Source organism: Taudactylus pleione, unplaced genomic scaffold (assembly GCF_031769625.1).
Source record: "Taudactylus pleione unplaced genomic scaffold, aTauple2 ptg000207l, whole genome shotgun sequence".
NCBI lineage: Eukaryota > Metazoa > Chordata > Amphibia > Anura > Myobatrachidae > Taudactylus > Taudactylus pleione.
In genome coordinates, this window is record NW_028284609.1 from 4,344,854 (window position 1) to 4,364,326 (window position 19,473).

The 19,473-nt window shown below is 40.2% G+C and overlaps 1 protein-coding gene across 1 annotated transcript in view; it reads left to right on the plus strand.

Moving 5' to 3' along the window:
* The window catches only part of LOC148517856 (transient receptor potential cation channel subfamily M member 2-like), a 248,125-nt gene that overhangs the window by 90,037 nt on the left and 138,615 nt on the right, over window positions 1-19,473 (plus strand). The window contains exons 12-15 of the mRNA XM_088478123.1: window positions 9,730-10,062; window positions 12,264-12,392; window positions 12,692-12,821; window positions 13,160-13,305. Coding sequence (XP_088334249.1) covers window positions 9,730-10,062; window positions 12,264-12,392; window positions 12,692-12,821; window positions 13,160-13,305 — 738 coding nt within the window. The remainder of the gene's footprint in view (window positions 1-9,729; window positions 10,063-12,263; window positions 12,393-12,691; window positions 12,822-13,159; window positions 13,306-19,473) is intronic.

Genomic DNA, 19,473 nt, shown 5'->3' on the forward strand with positions numbered 1-19,473 from the left:
TAATCTTCTACATGCAGTTGCTGATTGTTACTTTTGTTAATGGAAATGACAAATATTGAGGAGAGTGGGGTATGTCATTTTGCTATGACATCCTTGAGTTTTTCCTAACAGGTTGACACCAATATGCCTAGTCTAGCACACAGAGTAGCCTAGCTTTGAATGAACTGGCATTGTGTGTTAGATACTGCTGCTGCTGAAGGCAATACACCTACCCAGTAAACTGTCATAGTCATGTAATCTTTATTTTGACCACTCCCACTTGTCCACATATTTGTGGTGGCTACAATGGCACTTCTAGGCCAAGATGTAGGATTTTTATAACTTCCTGCTACTGGCAAGGAATTGCTGTTCTGGTAAAATTGAATTGAGATGGAATTTGGTAGCGGGGACACAGGATCTCAAATCACTGCCTAAAACAAAATTAAATGATGGCAGATATTGGATGCAGAACTAATGCTAGCATAACCATCATGGCTTCAGTGATCTGCTGTGCAACTGGATGGCAGCTTTTATACTTGCTCCCTCTTGCAAAGGATTATTTCACAGTCAATTGTTGTTAGAAACTACTAGTCTTCTTGGTCCCTTCTTGGATGAAGATTGACCCCCAGCAGCAGAAGTCCTAGCTTGCAAGGTTTCTTCTGGGGAATTCTGGATAGGGGAGGAGTCAGTTAGCTTTTGCAAATTGGATGCAGAAGGACTACCACTAATCATTAATTAGATTGATTATGAAGGTGTTGGCGGTGCAGAGTGCATGTGTTAGGATCTATCCATGCTGCTGGCTGATGATGCTTGTTATAATTTTTACATGATTTTTGAGATGTTCCCAAATAATCTGCATGAATTCGCTGCAAATTATGTAAAAGGGAGGAGGTTCCTAGATGATTAACGTCCCTACCTCTACTTACTGTACTTTATCTTCACAAATGCTACAGATAGCTTGCCAAATGTTGTCAGTATTGGGGTAAAATAATTCCACACAAAATATGTGACTTTTTAGATCTTATGCCCAGACTTGACAATGGCCGTCTTCTTATCATGGGCAAGAACTTCTGCCACTGGTGGCTGATTTACATTTACACAAACAACATCCTCATTATCAACATCTTCATTAGTGTCAGATACACAAATATCCCCCTCATCCTGTTGCACTTCTACTGTAGCATTCTTAATTTCTAAGTCACCATTTTTACTTTTACTGCTACTCATCCCCTCATTCCGGTCGGCACATGCGTGGAACCTTGTCACTGTATTTTTCAGAAAATTACAGTGATAAGGCTGCGCAGGGACTGAGCTTTACCGCAAGCTCTGTCCCTGCAAGGTATTTTTAATAAATCCCTGTGATATTGCCTGAATTTGCAATGCGGATTCAGTTGGAAATATCACACTACAATCTGCATTTTAATGCAGATTGTAGTAAATAGAGCCCTTAGACTCTTCTCATGGATCTGTGAAGTATGTGAACACACAGTTTGTTCTTCAGACTTAGGGCCTGATTCAGAGCCGGATGCAATTAGCGCTCGCTCGTCCAGAAAATAAGGGTGACTATTCAAATGAACCGTTAACTCTTTGTGGTCTGTTCACGCAACAAAACTTGCGGTCGTTTTTTGGATAAATACGCCCCCTGGCCGCTCGCATCCTACATCATGTCCGCTATTTATTAGATTAATCGAGTACATCGACCAGCGTATGACCTGCTCGCTATTCTTGTGGTTGGTTTTTGCTACCACAATCTTGCGAGCAGTTCTGGCTATAAAATAACCCAGTGACGTGGTCAATGACGCTGCTGTTTTAATTATGCACACCTATAAAATGCCCGTTTTGACCTTTAAGCACGCCTGCGTTCGGATCTCCACTCCCCGTTTTCAAGCACCTTCCCCTGTTACCACCCACATACGCCTCATTCTGTCACTCAAATTATCAGTCATTTGCTATTTTGCGAGCACATGAATTTCGACCGCACTGACTGGTTCGCGCATGCATATAACGATCCGTACGCATGCGCAGTTGGGCAAACATCGCTCGGAGCGAACGAGCGGCCGCTTACGAGCGGCTCTGAATCAGGCCCTTAGTTTTGGTTTGGTGAACTGATTTGCATGTTTTAAATGTGACACATGTAAACTTAAAGTGAGAAGGCATTGCATGTGACATTTCAGAAGATGCCTGATTGTGTTTGGGGCCGGCTTCTGCAATAGGCAGTCTAGTGTATGAAACAACAGTAGCAGGAACACCACTCACAAAGGAAGGCCGTGGCTTGAACCTTTCCTTTTCTTATTTTATGCTTTTCGGCAGGAAATTTTCCCTGTATTATTAGAGGTGATGTTTTCTTTAACCTTGTGAAATATTGTTTATATTTCAGGTGCCCTTGCGTAAACTTTATTTTCCCTAGACCACCTTTAGTAGATGTTGAAGTACTATCATGAATGCTGGCAAGATCCACAGCATTACTACTGGGTTGCTGTTCCTGCTTTTCTACTGGCTGATCCATATTGACTCACAGCGCCCCTAGTATAAGGGTGGCACCTTAATGACATTATATTTTTTAACATTTTAATTTTTGATAATATTGCCTAAACAGGCAACACAGTCCCTCACAGCTCCCCTAGTAATGATGACACTCTAGTGACATAATATTTTTTAACACACAGATGATATAATTGTAACAGTGCTCGAACACACAACACAGTGGATCGCAGTAAATCTAGTAATGGTGGCACCCTAATGACATTATATTTTTTAACACACAAGTTTTATTTAACTTTTTCTAACAACACCTATACACACACAAGTGTTATTTTTTTTTAACACACTGCTACTCACAGCGCTTCTAGTAATGGTGACACCAACTGAATTTTATTTTTTAACACAGTGCTGCAGCCCACTGTCCACAGTGCCTCTATGGGGTAAATTTACTAAAGTGAAAGTTTTTAGAAGTGAGTTTTAGAAGAGATGTTGCCCATAGCAACCAATCAGATCCTAGACACTGCCCCTTTAAGTTAGACAGTGCTTCTAAATGGTCTTTTTTTAAATGACAGTGTCCACACAGTGCCCCTTTAAGGAAAGCACAATGGTCCTGATGGTATTTTTAAATGACAGTGCCCTGCCCCTCTTTGTGCTGGCTTGAAAAACAAAAACACAGTGCTCCAGCTGCAGTCCGACTAGCTCCTACTGGGGTTTCGTACCTCTGAGTGCTGCATGTGTTGCTAAATAAGTACAGTGGGGAGATGTATCAAGCCTTGGAAAGAGATAAAGTGGAGAAATTGCTCACAACAACCAATTAGGTTATTTCAAAGACCGTGCTAGAAGAATGACAGTAAAAAGCTGATTGGTTGCTTTAGGTAACTTCTCCACTTTATCTCTTTACAAGGCTTAATACATTTACACCCAAGAGAAATAGAGACCACCATAGCATAGTAAATATTTTGGCTAAAGTAATTCACACCAGGTATGTAGGCAGTAGCCAGGGGTGTACTATAAATAGGTATTTGAAGGCCCCATAGAAAAAGTTTGCAAGGGCCCCTATGTACCACCCAATGGTGAAAAATGTATATAGCACAAGTAACTTTGACAAGGAATATGGACCCCCCTCGGCTCTGGGTCCCATAACAGCTGTACCCCTTACACCTATGGTAGTTACGCCCATGGAAGTAGGCAATGGCAGCTAAAGTCATGAGTGGGGATCTGGCACACATGATAATGAAAATTAAGCTGGTAGCACCAGTCATGATCAAGCTAAGGGTCTGGTACTGTACATGGGATAGAAAACAAAGTGTGATGACAGCACAGCAGGGTTAGTGACTGATACTAAGTACTGTACAATATGGGAAAAGGATAAAACCAGGCATGTGGTTAGGAGTAAGCTACTGTATAGTCTGATACTGTACTTAATAACGTGAAGAATAAAGAAACAATAGACTCAGTAATTCAGCAATTGGTAACTGCATTGCCAGATATATAATATAATGACTGATGTGTGCTAGGCACCAATAAAGATACAACACCGGGCTTCATAAAATCATCTTTTGTTTAGCTAATTGTTCCGTCCCTTACCATCAGCTGTCTCCTTTGTCTCTTCTCCTTCTCCCTCTCAGTGACTCTGACACTGGCTGCTTGCCCATATGCTAGGTACAGAAGAGCTATTGTGTCTTCCCCTGCATTATCCCTACCACCAGTTCTCCTGGTCTCCTGTCTCCTTCTCCCCTCAGTGACACTGACACTGGCTGCTCACCCATATGCTGGGTACAGAGTCACAGAGAGCTGTTTGTGCCTTCCCCTGCACTATCCATACCACCAGTGCTGCTGATCTCCTGTCTCCTCTTCCTCAGTAATTCTAACACCAGCTTCTCACCCATGTACTGGGTATAGGGACACTGATAGTTGTTGTGCCTTCACCACTACCTGCGTAATATAGCTACAGTGAGTTGCTCCTTGTCTCCTGGTCTCCTTCCCTCAGTGATACTGACATTGGCTGATCACCCACATGTTGGGTACAGGGACACTGATAGCTGTTGTGCCTTCACCACTACCTGCTTAATCTAGCTACAGCGAGTTGCCCACCTTTCCCCTGTGCTTGTCACTCCATGTCTGTGGTTATCTGCTGTGTTTATAGTTATGCTCTATATTCACTATTGTGCATTCTATTTATCTTTACTTTAATTCATTTTATGTTACCTGTTGTATGGTGTTGTTTCTCATATAGATTGGCTTTTAGAACATGTGAAGTTCTGTGACCAGCTGTAGAGCAGTTCCCTAACTATGGATGTGTAAATGATGCCACTGCTATGGCACACGACTAAGGGGTGCCACTATTGATGCCCTATTGGTACCTGCATTTCTCTTGCAAATTAGAGATCTGGCCAAGTGACTATGGCGCTCAGCTTCTTGGTTCCTGCCCTCTCTTTATGATGTTGTGATGTAACATGTGCGGTATGTCCAGTGCTTCTATCTGTGACAGTACCACCTCCACAAAAAGCAGATGTCAGGAACTCCAGTAATTGTGGGATGTTGGTAATAAAATATGAAGAAGATTGGGACTTTGTTATTGAACATTCAGAGCATAACCTTTACATTAATGAAATATTTAAACTAACCATTAAATATTTCTGAATCTAAGATCTTCTTCACAATGAATTTCCCCTGCCCATAAACTTTAATGGGTGAGAGGGGTGGGGTTGTATGATGAAGTTGGCACTTCAGTCTTTATTTAAGATACATGAAATGTAATGTGAACACAGTGCATGAATATTGGAAAACTAAGTTATCACACAGATGAGGTTGGTCTAAGACAGTGAAAACACCAATAAATGTGTCTGCCAGCTTAGCCAATTGACATCATATTTTTTTTTTTTTGGTAAACAGCTAAACTGTCACCTAAAGAGTATTTATTGGTTGTCAACTTGTCATACAATGATCAACGATGATATCGTGTTATGAAGTATACAGTCCTGTTTCTTCCAGTACAGCCAACAACACAAGAGCTATGATACTGCTGCAGGATTATTTGCTTTAAATCTGTGGCTGAAACAAACACAAGCACCATCTGCTTGTATTAGCAGCTCAGTATATTTTAGCTTTAGCTTATGAAAGTCAGGATCTTTTTAATACCTTAAGTAATTTCACCCATTTGGTGGATACAGTAAGCACTGCTAAAACTGCTATGGCTTAACAATAGGTTCCTCTGCATCAATTATTTTTGGTATTGCTGATATAGTGCATCTACCTTAATGTATCATGACTGAGAGCGATAGATGACAATGAAGTTGTACAGATTGAGCTTGACTGGAGTTGAATTTTTAGCCAACTCATCATTGTTCCTATTCTTATGGTCTACTGTATATAGATTGTAATTGGTATGTTAAATTCTCCTTATAGAGGAATATGTTACCTGAGAGCCAATTGAAACTAGGAGTTCCTGTTCTCCTATCGAATAATTTTGCTTGACAAGTGACATTCTTTTAGAAATGTTTGCACAGGAATGGAGGATTCTTTTTTCTGTGACAGGATAGCTCTAGCTGTGGCCAGGCCCACCAAGAGTTGCAGCGGGCCCAGGTAACAGGGGGCGTGACCTAATCACGGAAGGCTGGGCCATGCCCCCTTCGGGAAAAAAATAAAATAAAAAGTTTTCACACGCTGTGTGCTGGGCTGCTGAGAGGGAGGGGGTGCGTCAGACCTGGGCCACCGCTGGGCCCCTCAGGAAGCCCGGGCCCAGGTAATTTGTACCCGCTCCCCCCCTCTCGGCGCCCCTGGCTGTGGACCAAGGGGGCACATACTCTGAAAAGAAAGTGGGAGCAAAATTCAAATGGACCAAGAGAGTTTGAAAATCTTTTTTTAAAGTAACAAATGGCTTTTTATTCTGGAATGACCACTGGAAAGAAATCCCTTTGGGCTCTATTTACTACAATCCGCATTGGTAATGCAAATTGTAGTGTGATATTAGCGAGTGAATTCGCATTGCGAATTCAGGCAATATCACAGGGATTTACTACAAATCCCTTGCAGGGACAGAGCTTGCAATAAAGCTCTCTCCCTGCTAATCCCCTTCGGAGCCTTATCACGGATTTTAGCAAAAAATACTGTGATTAAGAGCCCACGCATGCGCCGACGGATCGCCGCTGTTACCCCCCAGACACTAAGCCCCGGCGCTAGGCCCCGCCCCCGTGATCGCGGACCCCCCCCGCGACCCCCCTCTCCCTTACTTACACTTATCTGCATGCTCCAGGCCTCCGGTGATGTTCCCCATTCCTCCGGTCAGGTGATCTCCCATACTGCACTGGGGCCCGATCACCTGATGACCGGGCAGCAGTGCACTGTGGGAGACCAGCTGACTGGAGGGGAGTCATCACCGGAGGCCTGATCACCGGTCCCTGGAGTCAGGTAAGTAATTTTTTTTTTTACTATTTTCTTTTTCTTTTTTTTTACAGTAATCAGCTTGCGGTCTGTTTAGACCACACAGCTGATTACAGGGACCGACTCCTGGCTCTGCTCTCCCCGTTAGAGCAGGCCAGGAGTCCGGTAACCGGGGGAGACCCTGTATAACGCCACCTCGAGGTGGCGTTATTATCACTTTGCTTTCCCCTGTATTTTTTTCTCATTTATTTTTAGTAACTTTGGTCAGATCACATTTCCCATTACAGTTATGGGAAATGCAATCTGCTTTACTAAAAATAAGTGATACTTAGGGGTTGGAGTAGAATTTTACGAATTCTACTCCAATTGCTCTGTAATGACTATAGGTGATACTAAAATAATGTGAAAAGGGTGTGAAAACACCCTTTTTCACATTATTTTAGTAAAAATAATGTTGATAAATAGAGCCTTTGTGAGTTAAGCTGGGTACACACTATACGATGTGTGCACCCAGCGACGGTGCGATGGAACGATATATCGCTTGTGCCATACACACTATACGATCCAGTGTATGACCACTCAATATATCATTCTATGCTGCATTTAGCAGCATGGCATCATTCATTGCATCATCCCATCTGCTGTGCAACTCAGCAGATGAGACAATGCAATAAACAACCAACATGTACGCGCAATAGGGTATACATGCTGTACAAATACAATCCGCACAATATATTGTTCTGATCTGCGTCGGAACAATATATCGTGCAATATATCTTATAGTATGTACCTGGCTTTAGAGATCCGTTGTAGTTGTACAATTCTGGAAAAATTCTCTACGAATTATGTAGTAGTTTAAAAAGCCTAGAAAATGTTGCCGGCCACTCATCCACGCCGGCGGTGCTTAGATTAGGGTTTTGGGGTATTTAAGGGGCGGATGTGGACAAGAGCAGCATTCAGAATCGGGACACCTTGATAAAGACCACCAGATAGGGGTCGAAACGCGTTGGTGCTGTGAGGAGCCGATCCAGGACAGACGGAGGTACTGTTACCGGAAAGCTGAGAATATGAGCATGGACCAGTGGAGTTCCCGAGACTTACATTGATGTGATACATCACATGCTCATTGGGGTTTTTACTCCTCCGCCATCTGGTAATTACGTTTGGATACCCTGCCTAAAGAATGCTGCTATTTTAAATTTGTATTTCTTGTTTTATTATTAAAAACTGTGCTTCACTATATGCACTTTCTTTTCTTTTTCACTCCCGTTGGGAGTTCATAAGGTCTCCTGTTTAGACGAGTCATCCTCCATATGTTGTATATTGATCTTACTAAAAATGGAGATCCTGAAACATTGTGACTGGGCACAGGTTATGTAGTATTCTTATTTACTCTCAAACTTAAACAGTTTTCTCTTGTTATTAAATTTGCAAAAATCTCAAAAAAAACTTTTTACATATTGTCATTATGGTGTAATGTGTGTAGAATTTTTAGGACAAAAATTTATTTATTCTGTTGTGGAGTAAGACTGTAACATAACAAAATGTGGAAAAAGTGAAGCTTTGTGAATACTTTCCGGATGCACTGTAAATGATTGAAACAACTTCCTTTTTTAGGTTATCATCTATACTCCTTTAGAATGTCCAATCCTAGTTAAAAAAAAACATGCATATGCAGCTAAAAGGGATGGCAGCCCCTGGATTAAGATCAATTGAACAGTTATAACACCTATGAACTTGGAAATAGAGATGAGCGGTTGAGGCTCAGAGAAATCTGAAAGAACTGAAATAAGGAGTTCCCAAGTAATACTGATTCATGACCTGTGCACCAAAATTGGACCTTGTCACATAGCAAAACTCCATTTTCTCAGAGATCTCAGATCTCATGAGTTTTTGTTTGTATAATCCTGAGGTGAAGCAGGTTAAACTTAATTTTCCCATAGTTCTATGTGCTTGCTTTTTTATCATGTATAATGGCACTGTGAGGATACTCATCTGCCATTTTGACACTAGTGCATGTAGGCAAAGGAGAAAGGATTGCTGAGTATTACAGACGTCCATGGGCTGACTGCTCTCCATATCTCACTTATTAATTGAACACTCTTTACACATTAACTTTTTTCTACAATAAGACTCCCAAAATGGGAAATTGCAGTTTTTACTACCTATTTTAAGTAACTATATTTTCCATATTTATATAGAGGACACACAATGGGGAGATATAATATTGAGACTGGACAGCAAACTCTCTGTATCTGCCCATTGCAGATATGGAAACATTGGTTTCCACATGGTTAAAGTAACGTGACCATTAATTATTGTAGATCTGACCGGGCTGCCTTATTATTCAGCAATCCCCGAAAACCAAAAGTTTACAGAGTTTGCTTGCAGGAACCAATGCCATCTTAAAATGGCGTTGGTTCCCAGATCCCCATTCCTCCAACATGGTGGCTCTGCAGCTGTGTACATTCGTAACCGCTGATTACACATGCGCAGATGGCCAGCAGAGCAACAGTAAGTTACACTGCTACTTCGGTAGCAGTGATAAGGGGATCACAGGGACAGCTGCTTTTCAGATCAGCTGTCCTTGCACCGGAGCAATAATGAATTGCTCCGGTAATCAAGTATTCACCACCGCAACTCGCAGCAAGATGGATACTTAATTATTGTGGGGCCACCTGGCCCCTTATAATGTATAGGCCCCTTAATGTTTTAGCTAATGTTGTAGTGTTCAAAGGAGATGTAGGCTTTTGTTACTTCCTTCACCCATACATATTCTGGGACTAGAAAGTCCAAGCCCATCCATTTTGCTAATGTTATGTTTAATTATTACTATGAATGTGTCCTTTTTATCCGTGCACTTTCTAATAGTTTGTTCTATTGCAGCCCTCTGATCTTTACCCAAGTCTAATGGTGTCATTAATTGAAGATAAACCTGCCTTTGTCCACCTCTTCCTGGATCATGGAGTGAGTCTTTCGGAGTTCCTTACCTGGGACAGGCTCACATCCTTGTACAATAACACCGACCCATCCACCCTGATTCACACTAAATTGGAGAGACTGGCCACTATTGAAGGATCAAGGGAAACTTTTCAATCCACCATTGAACTACATCATGTATCCAGTGTCTTACAAGAGCTTCTGGGAGAGCTTACAGAGCCATTGTACCCAGAAGGAAAGCATCATCGCTTGCGAAGCCTGGCAAATGTAAACATCAAAGTGAGTGGCACAGGTTGGATGTTTTGGATGTATACAAAAAATGTGTCTAAAGGAGACACTCAAGTTGTGACACTACTGATGTGCCCTTGCACATCTTTGCTTCAGTCGGGTTAGACAGTCCCTCTCATCACGCCACGTAATGTGAGCAGGGCCGGATTGAGGGCCACATGGGCCTGGAGCTGAAAATTACCAATGGCCTATTATGAGAAGCAGAGTAGGCGTGACCAGTGCTGTGAGGGTGTGGCCAGTGCCTTGTGGGTGTGTACGCCAACTATACTCTCAGCCCCAATTTCTCCGTAAATATGTAAAAGAAAAAAAATGCATAATTTTGTGAGGTAAATAGAAATACAAGTTTATGACTTATGATTTATGGAGTGGAGAGCAGATGGCCAATCAACATCATGTTGTCATGACAATGGGCCTATTTTTATGTGGAGGCCTGGAGCTGTAGCTCCATCCGCCCCATTGTTAATCTGGCCCTGAATGTGAGGCTCTGCTAGTGCCGGGTGTCTTTTTTGCATCATTTTATTGCTGAAAAGACATCTAACTTGCAATGCGATGCAACTAGGATGCACCAGAAGAATGTGGTAATTAATTTGCTATGTGTCAGACTAAGGGGTCTATTTACTAAGCAGTGTTAGGAGACAGAGTGAAAAGTGATAAGGTGCCAGCCAATCAGCGCCCAACTGTCATTTTTCAAACACAGCCTGTGAGATGGCAGTTAGGAGCTGATTGGCTGGCACCTTATCACTTTTCATTCTGTCTCCTAACACTGCTTAGTAAATAGACCCCTCAGTCTCTGAATCATCATATGAAATGCCGCAATGCAACGGCTGCAGTTTTATTCCATGCCGTTCCATTTACAGACTCAGGGGTCTATTTACTAAGCTGTGTTAGGAGATAAAGTTAACGGTGATAAGGTACCAGCCAATCAGCTCCTAACTGACATTTTTCAAACACAGCCTGTGACATGGCAGTTAGGAGCTGAATGGCTGGTACCTTATTTATTTATTTTATTTTTATTTATTACCAGTTATTTATATAGCGCACACATATTCCGCAGCGCTTTACAAAGAATATTCGACCATTCACATCAGTCCCTGCCCCAGTGGAGCTTACAATCTATATTCCCTACCACATGCCCACACACATACACACTTGGGGTAATTTTTGTTAGGAGCCAATTAACCTACCAGTATATTTTTGGAGTGTGGGAGGAAACCGGAGTACCCGGGGAAAACCCACGCAAGTACAGGGAGAATATACAAACTCCACACAGTTAGGGCCGTAGTGGGTATCGAACCAACGACCTCGTGCTGTGAGGCAGTAACGCTAACCATTACACCGTCTGTGATGCCGTTCACCGTTCACTTTATCTCCTAACACAGCTTAGTAAATAGACCCCTGTATCGCACCCAGATATATAAGTATTGCATATAAAAGGAATCCACCAAGTTTCCGGTGCATCCTAATCACATCATATTGTGACAAAAATGCATTTTCGGCAAAAAAAAGATGCATGACACTAGAAGAGTTGCAATGGACCTGGCAGTTCACTCACGCCAGGCATATCACGCTGCGTGGTGTATTGAGGATAGATGTAGGAAGACACATCTGTAGTTGTTACTTGCTTACAGAACAAACAGGGGGAAGGGATTGACTAAAATTGCTGCACAGGAAGAGCAAAAAATATAGCTTTTGTTGAATACAGTTAAGAAGATAGTTAAAAAGTTAACAGCAAAATATCCTAAAACAATAGTAAATTGCATGTTTAAAAGAGCCAAATGATTGAACTGATTTGATTGAATTAAAGCATGGCTGTGCATGCACTTATTTGTTTCTTATATCAATAATTTTCTGTGAGAGGGGGTAATTTGTGGGTTCCTTTGTATTTGTGTGTAATAAATTGGTGTCATTCTTGGCTTATTATGTAATTGCCCTCGGATTTAATACACTCCGAAAAAAGGTTTTTTTTTGGTTTCTTATTTTCAGCAGCTGTGAATAACATCTGTATACTTTATATAGATTATTATATGTTCACGTTTTCAAGGCGTGGAGCTATTGGAGTGGTTGTTGGAACCATTGGGCTAATGTGATAAAGAATAGATACACAGAGTACTAGGATACAGAAGTCTGAAGCTGTTTATTGCTGTTTCTTAAAATCATCATAGTGATTGTCACCTTTTATGTGACATTTTCAGATGAATAGTAAAGTGGATGTAATGAAAGAATTTCAGGATTCCGAACATTTGGAACACCCTATACGTGACCTTCTCGTCTGGTGCATTGTCCAACATCGGTCAGAACTTGCAGAGATCGTCTGGAACCTGGTACTACAGTATGAATGATGTACTTTATTTATTACACCCACATTATAATCCATCTTATGGCCACCTTTTCTTACACCCACCCATTACTCTCATTGCACGTTCAATAAGTCTCATTCATAATTCCCATTTTTTCCTAATTGGATTCACAATATGCAGGAATATTAATTTTTAGCAAATACATACAGTATATTAAATTGCAAACATTAAAATGAAAAAATATGACATATGCAATAAATAACTGCTCCAGGTTTGGGATGATCACCCGATTTGTGCATTAAGTTGTCCAATGTTCTCTACAGTCACAGGACTGTGTAGCTGGGGCCCTTTTTTGCACCAAGGTCCTGAAAGCCCTGGCTAAAGAGGAGGAAGACAGTGAGAATATGGAGGAAATGACAGCACTGGCTGATGTATATGAAGAGCGAGCTATGGGTAAGATAATTACTATGGGGTCTATGTACTAAGCAGTGATAAGAAACAGAGTGAAAAGTGATAAGAAAGTGGTAAGGTGCCAGCCAATCAGCTCCCAACTGCCATCTCACAGGCTGTGTTTGAAAAATGACAGTTGAGAGCTGACTGGCTGGCACCTTATCACAGACTTATCACTTTTCACTCTGTCTCTTATCACTGCTTAGTACATAGACCCCTATATAATAGAGCAACATTACAGATAGTTAATCTGGATCACTTTCCATCCGTGTGTTTTTCTTTATTTCCTTATTATCTTTCCTTTCACCCTGTTCTGAAGTATTTTCTGTATCTTTGGTTAGGAGTTTTTTCCGAATGTTATTCTAATGATGAAAAACGAGCTGAAAATCTACTGACCCATGTGTCTCCCAAATGGGGAAAAACCACCATCCTAGAACTTGCTCGGGAGTCCCAAGCTCAGATCTTTATGTCTCATGGAGGTGTTCAGGTTTGTATACAGTCCTTAGTTCTGGCCCTATAAACACATCAGTACTAACAACCAGGGCTTGTGCAAAGTTTCCGGACGCCCTAGGCAACATTTCACCAACTGCCCCTGCTCCCTCAAATTCATAATATGCCACACATCAGTCTCCCCAGTTATATAATATGCCACACAGCAGTGTCTGAAATGATAATATACTATATAGAATATTGCACACAGCAGAGTGCTCAAACCATAATGTATCTCATAACACTGCCGCAAATTCATAATATGCCACACAGCTGTGCCATAACTTCATTGTAAGCCATGAATTATGCCATTCATTTTTTTTTGTGTGGACTCAGCGGTGCCCTCCAGTGGCCGGCGCCGGCTGCCTAAAGCTGCCTAATGGTAGCACTGGCCCTGCTAAGTCAACTACTACTACTACTATTACTACTACTACTACTACTACTACTACTACTACTACTAATTATTATTATTATTATTATTATTTTAAATTATTATATTGTACATAATATGCAAAATTAATAAATTAAATTAGAAACAAAGTCCCTTAGATTCTAGAATTAAACTCCAGGTTCACACATAATTAAAATCGCCATATCAGCTGAGGATGTAACAAACTAAAGCATTAATAGAACATAAATGTTCACACACATTTATTCCTTGACTCTGCTTCCTTGGAGTTACAGGTATTCCCATATATTTTATAATGGGAGCTTGCTTGCCAAAAATAGCCTGCAAAGAATGCGGTAATGTAACCCACGGAAAAATCTCCTCCTAAAGTAACTTTAGTAGTTGTTTCGACCACTAAGAGTAAAGTATGATGCCCTTAATGTTAATATGGCTTCACATTTTCACCTCAAACCTGTAGAGAGCAACTTTGTAAATATAGTCCTTACACTTTTAAGGGTTATAATGGTCTATCTGTATTCCTTTGTTAATTGCATTTTTCTCACCATTGTGATAGCAATATGCAACTTCTTGCAGTGCAATACTGTCCAGAATATGTTTCCATGGGTGTAATAGCATTCTGCTTGCATACAGACAGAGGGATGATGCAAGTGTTGATGGTGCACGCAATGAAGGTGGCATGTGAAGTATCATCGGTGGTGTTACAGCGTGCAGAGAGGCTGAGAGTGGGCATTTCAGTGCTTGCTCATTCAGATGCAGGAAGACTGAAGCCAGCATTGGCATATTATCACTGCTGCAACTCCATAAACAGATGCAGCAGCGGATGCAGCAGCGTGCACCACTGAATCAGGCCCATAATGTACAGACAGTCAGTATATTCATATATGCCATATATAGTAAGGAGCAGGTAGTATATTCCATGTGAAAACTTTAAATAATATTCAAATTCAACTATATAAGATATAACATAGTTCAAATGTATAGCCAGTTGGTGTCTTAATTCGAAAACAAAGTCCCATTAATGTTAATATCAGATGCTGATATTTAATGCTTATCAGTCAGCAAAGATCTGCAGAACAATCCAGGACTGATGAGCATTAAATAGCAGCGTCTGAAGATACGGGCCCTGATTCAGAGTCGCACACAATGCCGATGTTCACTTAGTTTAATGATTTTTTTGCAGCTGTGCACTCCTACAGCAACATGCATGCACGTACAAAGGTGCTGTTGAGACTGAGACGCACGTTTTAAAAAGTGTTGTGCAAAAGTGATGGCCCCTCGGGGATGGTGACTAGTTATACACACAAAATGTTCCATTTCATGGGTGTGTTATGGGAGTGTCGTGGGCATGTCAGTGAAAGCGGCTGCGTACATATACATAGGAGGCCATAGTCAGATGGAGAAATTGCACCTTTCATGGGGCTGTTGCAAGTTTCAATGGTGCACATGATGGTATCACAGAGTGTATAGACTCTGAATGGGGACATCTCAGTCCTTGCTCCTGCAGATGCACAGTGTACACCAGGGGAAGGACTGATATTAGCATTTGCATAATGTCGCAGATGCGAACATGGCAGCAGATACCGTCACTGGATCAGGCCCGCAATGCAGAAAAAAAAGCAAAAAGAGAGGATGAATCTGTTCAGCACATAATACAGGAAAGACTCTGCCACCTTATACAGCACTATATTTATATATATATAAAAATACAAAAAGTGGAAACAAGCGCCCAATAGTGTGATATTGCTATAATAATTGTGACACGTACCACACAAATATGTTCAGCGTACCGTATAAACCTAGTGAATAGGCATGTAGTATGGGATTTTATGGGAACCTCACTCCTAGTCTCTCTTTGCTGTACAGTCCTCAGAGAACATGAAAAATACAGAAATGGAAACAAACGCCCAATAGTGTGATACTGTTATGATAATTGTGACACGCACCACACAAAAATGCTCTGCGTACCGTATAAGCCTAATACATAGGCATGTCATTTGGGATCTTTTAGGAGCCTCATTTCTTTTCTCTCATATGATTTGGTGAGATGGTGATAACCGATTGTTACCAGGCCCAATTCGTTATATACGGAGACAAGATAACACTCTCATGGTGTAATACTACACAAATTTTTAATACACACACACAAAACACATATAAAAAGAATAATTACATTAAAAAGAAATATCAGAAGCTTATCTGGTATCTGACTCAGTCACAAAGCATTGGCCACACTGTCCTCAACGCGTTTCACCTCTGATGCTCAAAATAGCTGGGCTTCGTCAGGAGGATATTATGAGAGGGTTTATCCCTACCTATATACCTTAAAACCTAATTACATAATTAGAAGATGCCCAAAAAAGCCCGGATCGAATGTCCGGTGGGCGCCTCCATTTTGGGACTCATTGCACATGCGCGGAACTCCCAGGTATCGCGGGAGTTTCGCGGGAAGCCTTTCAAAGAAACTCCCCTATACGGAGCGTCCTCACTCTGTATATCACGCCCGACTCCACCAGGGGCTCTGCACGCTCCTGGCTGACCATCCATATGTTACTAGAACATTGGCGGCCATTTTCTCAAAGCACATTGCTTTTACCTGGGCGCCGCCATTTTGTGTGAGTCCAGTATGCATAACTGGAAGGGTATAGCTTAAATGGCAAGGATATAATCAGCAGAATACTCATTCTAATGTCCAAGATTAACAGATATATAGATATATAACAATTACAAATAAAATATTAATAAATTATATGCTATTACTTAGATATTACGAATAATAAATATACATAATATAAATAAATAAGTGAATGGCAATAATAATAATAAATATAAGATACCTAGATATACATTATTAAAAATACATACTTAAAAATACATTATTAAAAATCCATAATAAAAAAGAATATCTTAATATAAATAACATAAAATTATAAGAAGGATGTAAACTCATAACTTTCATTTAAACCACAGGGGACCATCGTATTCAAAGTGAAAATCCAGAACATCTCCCGTTGCGATAGTCTTTTCTCTCTGTCACCCCTCTGTTGCTCAACTGTACACATTCAATGGCTTTGTACTTTAACCCTTTTGGATCTCCATTATGGTGTTTGAGGAAATGTTTTGGTACAGAATGATTGTCCTCTTTGTTTTTAATAGCCCTAACATGTTCCTGTATCCTGAGTTTAACATTTCTCTTTGTTTTCCCCACTTATTTAAGATTACATGGGCATTCTAACATGTAAATCACCCAAGTGGTGAGGCAATTCATTTTACTATTAATCTTATAAGACACAGTGTTATTATGATTAAAAAAAGAGGTCTGACAGCCACTAACATAATTGCACATATTACAGCTATTACATTTAAAAAAACCTTTATTATTCAAGAAATGTGTTGCCGCCTTACCCAGGGGCCTCAAAGTATTGGGAGCCAAGTGGTTTTTCAGGTTTCTTACTTTTCTAAAGGCTATGGCCGGTTTCATTGGTAGGACTATTCAAAATAGGGTCAGTTTTTAAAATATCCCAGTGTTTATTGAGGATCCTTCTTATTTCTCTCTCTTTGTTATTATATTGTGTAACAAAAACAATATTCCTTTCCCTATTTTCCTTTTTCTTATACTGTAATAGTGTTTCTCTTTCCACTGTATGGACTTTTTCTCTCGCTTTCTGTATACATTCTACTGGATACTGTTTTTCTCTGAACCTCTCGGCAAACACCTCTATTTGTTGTTGACAATCGGTGTCACTGGTACAGTTTCTCTGAATGCGGCAAAATTGTGAAAACGGAATATTCGTCTTCCAATGTTTGGCATGGCCACTTTTGTAATGCACGTAGCTATTAGAATCCACATGCTTGATGTAGTTACAGCTGACAATGCCTCCATTGGCACTACCAATCACTAAATCCAAATACTCGATCTCACTATGACTGAATTTGGATGTAAATGCTAGATTGTATTCATTAACACTCAGGTATTCAATGAATTCAGAAAAATCCTCCTCTGTACCATTCCATTTAACCAGAATATCATCTATATATCTGGCATACATCACTAGTTGATCTTTAAATCTATGATTACCATAGATGTACTTCTCCTCCCAGCTACCCATGTGCAAGTTGGCAAAAACGGGGAGTGAACACTGTCCCCATTGCCGTGCCTTTAATTTGGATGTAGAATGACTCCAAAAACTTAAAATAATTATGATTCAATATGAATTTCATCAAAGTACAAATAAAATCTTTATGTTCACTGTCAAGACGTTCATCCCTTTCCATAAATTTGAGGCAGCTTGAAACCCCCTTTTCATGTGGGATAGACGTATATAGGGATTGTACATCTATGGTTGCCCATTTGTAAGAATCCTGCCACTGTATTTCTTTCAGAATCTGTAAAATGGCCGTCGTGTCCTTTACAAAGGATTTGAGTGTCTGTACATATTTATTTAAAAATGTTTCTACATATTTTGAACACCCTGTTGTCAGGGAATCAATTCCCGCCACTATTGGGCATCCAGGGGGATCAGTGAGTCCCTTATGGATCTTGGGTAGTTGATAAAAAGTAGGGATGACTGGATTATTTTTAATAAGAAATTGATATTCACTCTTGGTGATGATGCCCCTATGCATTGCATCTACTAATATGTGATGGAGTTCATCCACAAACACCAGGGTAGGATCCTGCTCTAATTTCCTGTATGAAACCACATCTTCCAGCAGCCTATTGGTTACTTTAATATAGTTATCCCTATTCAATATGACCAGGCCTCCTCCTTTGTCTGCTAGCTTAAAAATAAGATGTTCATTACTTTTCAATTTCTTTAGGGCCTCTTTCTCAAAATTGGTCAAATTTGATCTTTTTAGATTCTTATCCTCTAGTGCCTGGAAGTCTCTCTTTACTAAATCGTAAAAGGTCTCTATTTGAGTGCTTTTTGATTCCAAGGGGTAGTACTTGGAAGTTTCAATCCTGATTTTGACACTTCATCATAATTTTTCAATATACCTGATTCTTTCTTAATATAATGCCTTTTCAAGGTCAAATTTCTAGTAAATTTATTGAGGTCAATAAACATCTGAAATTTGTTAATTTTAGTAGTGGGGGCAAAAGAAAAACCATTTTTTAATAGTGAAGCATCTATACCAGTTATTTCAAATCTAGAAAGATTAAAGATACCTTGTTTCTGGAGGATATCATTACTAATTACTTTAGGTTCCTTCTTTTTAGGTTTCTTTCTTCCTCCTCTGGTCCCTCTTCTTCTTGGTACCTTCTTTTTAAGGGGGATGCTTTTGTAGACTCTTCTTTGAATAGGTACTTGGAGTATCGCTCCCGAGGATGTGAACTGAAAGGGGGTGTTTGGCAATCACTTTCCTCCTCTGATTCTATTCTATTTAATGCAGAGAATCTATTGCTCTGTGGAAAATGTGTCGATCTCTGGGTAATAATATTAGTAGGTTTAGAATATCTAGGTTTCTGTAATACATTTTTCCATTCACTCGTATAAAATTTCTTATGGTTTTGGTTTCTGTTATTATGGTGACTATAACCACTATAATAATCAAGATGCCTATTGGACACCTGGTGTCCATTCTTACTCCAATCTTGGATTTTATTATGAGTATAATCTGCCTTATCTCTGAAGAATTTTTTTTCTTTAATCTTTAATCATCATTCTTTTTGGGTTCTAAAATTGATTCCTTATTTTTAATTTCTTTCTCAATGGCTTCCAAATCGTTCTTTTTCTCTTTTATGATAAGTTTCATGAG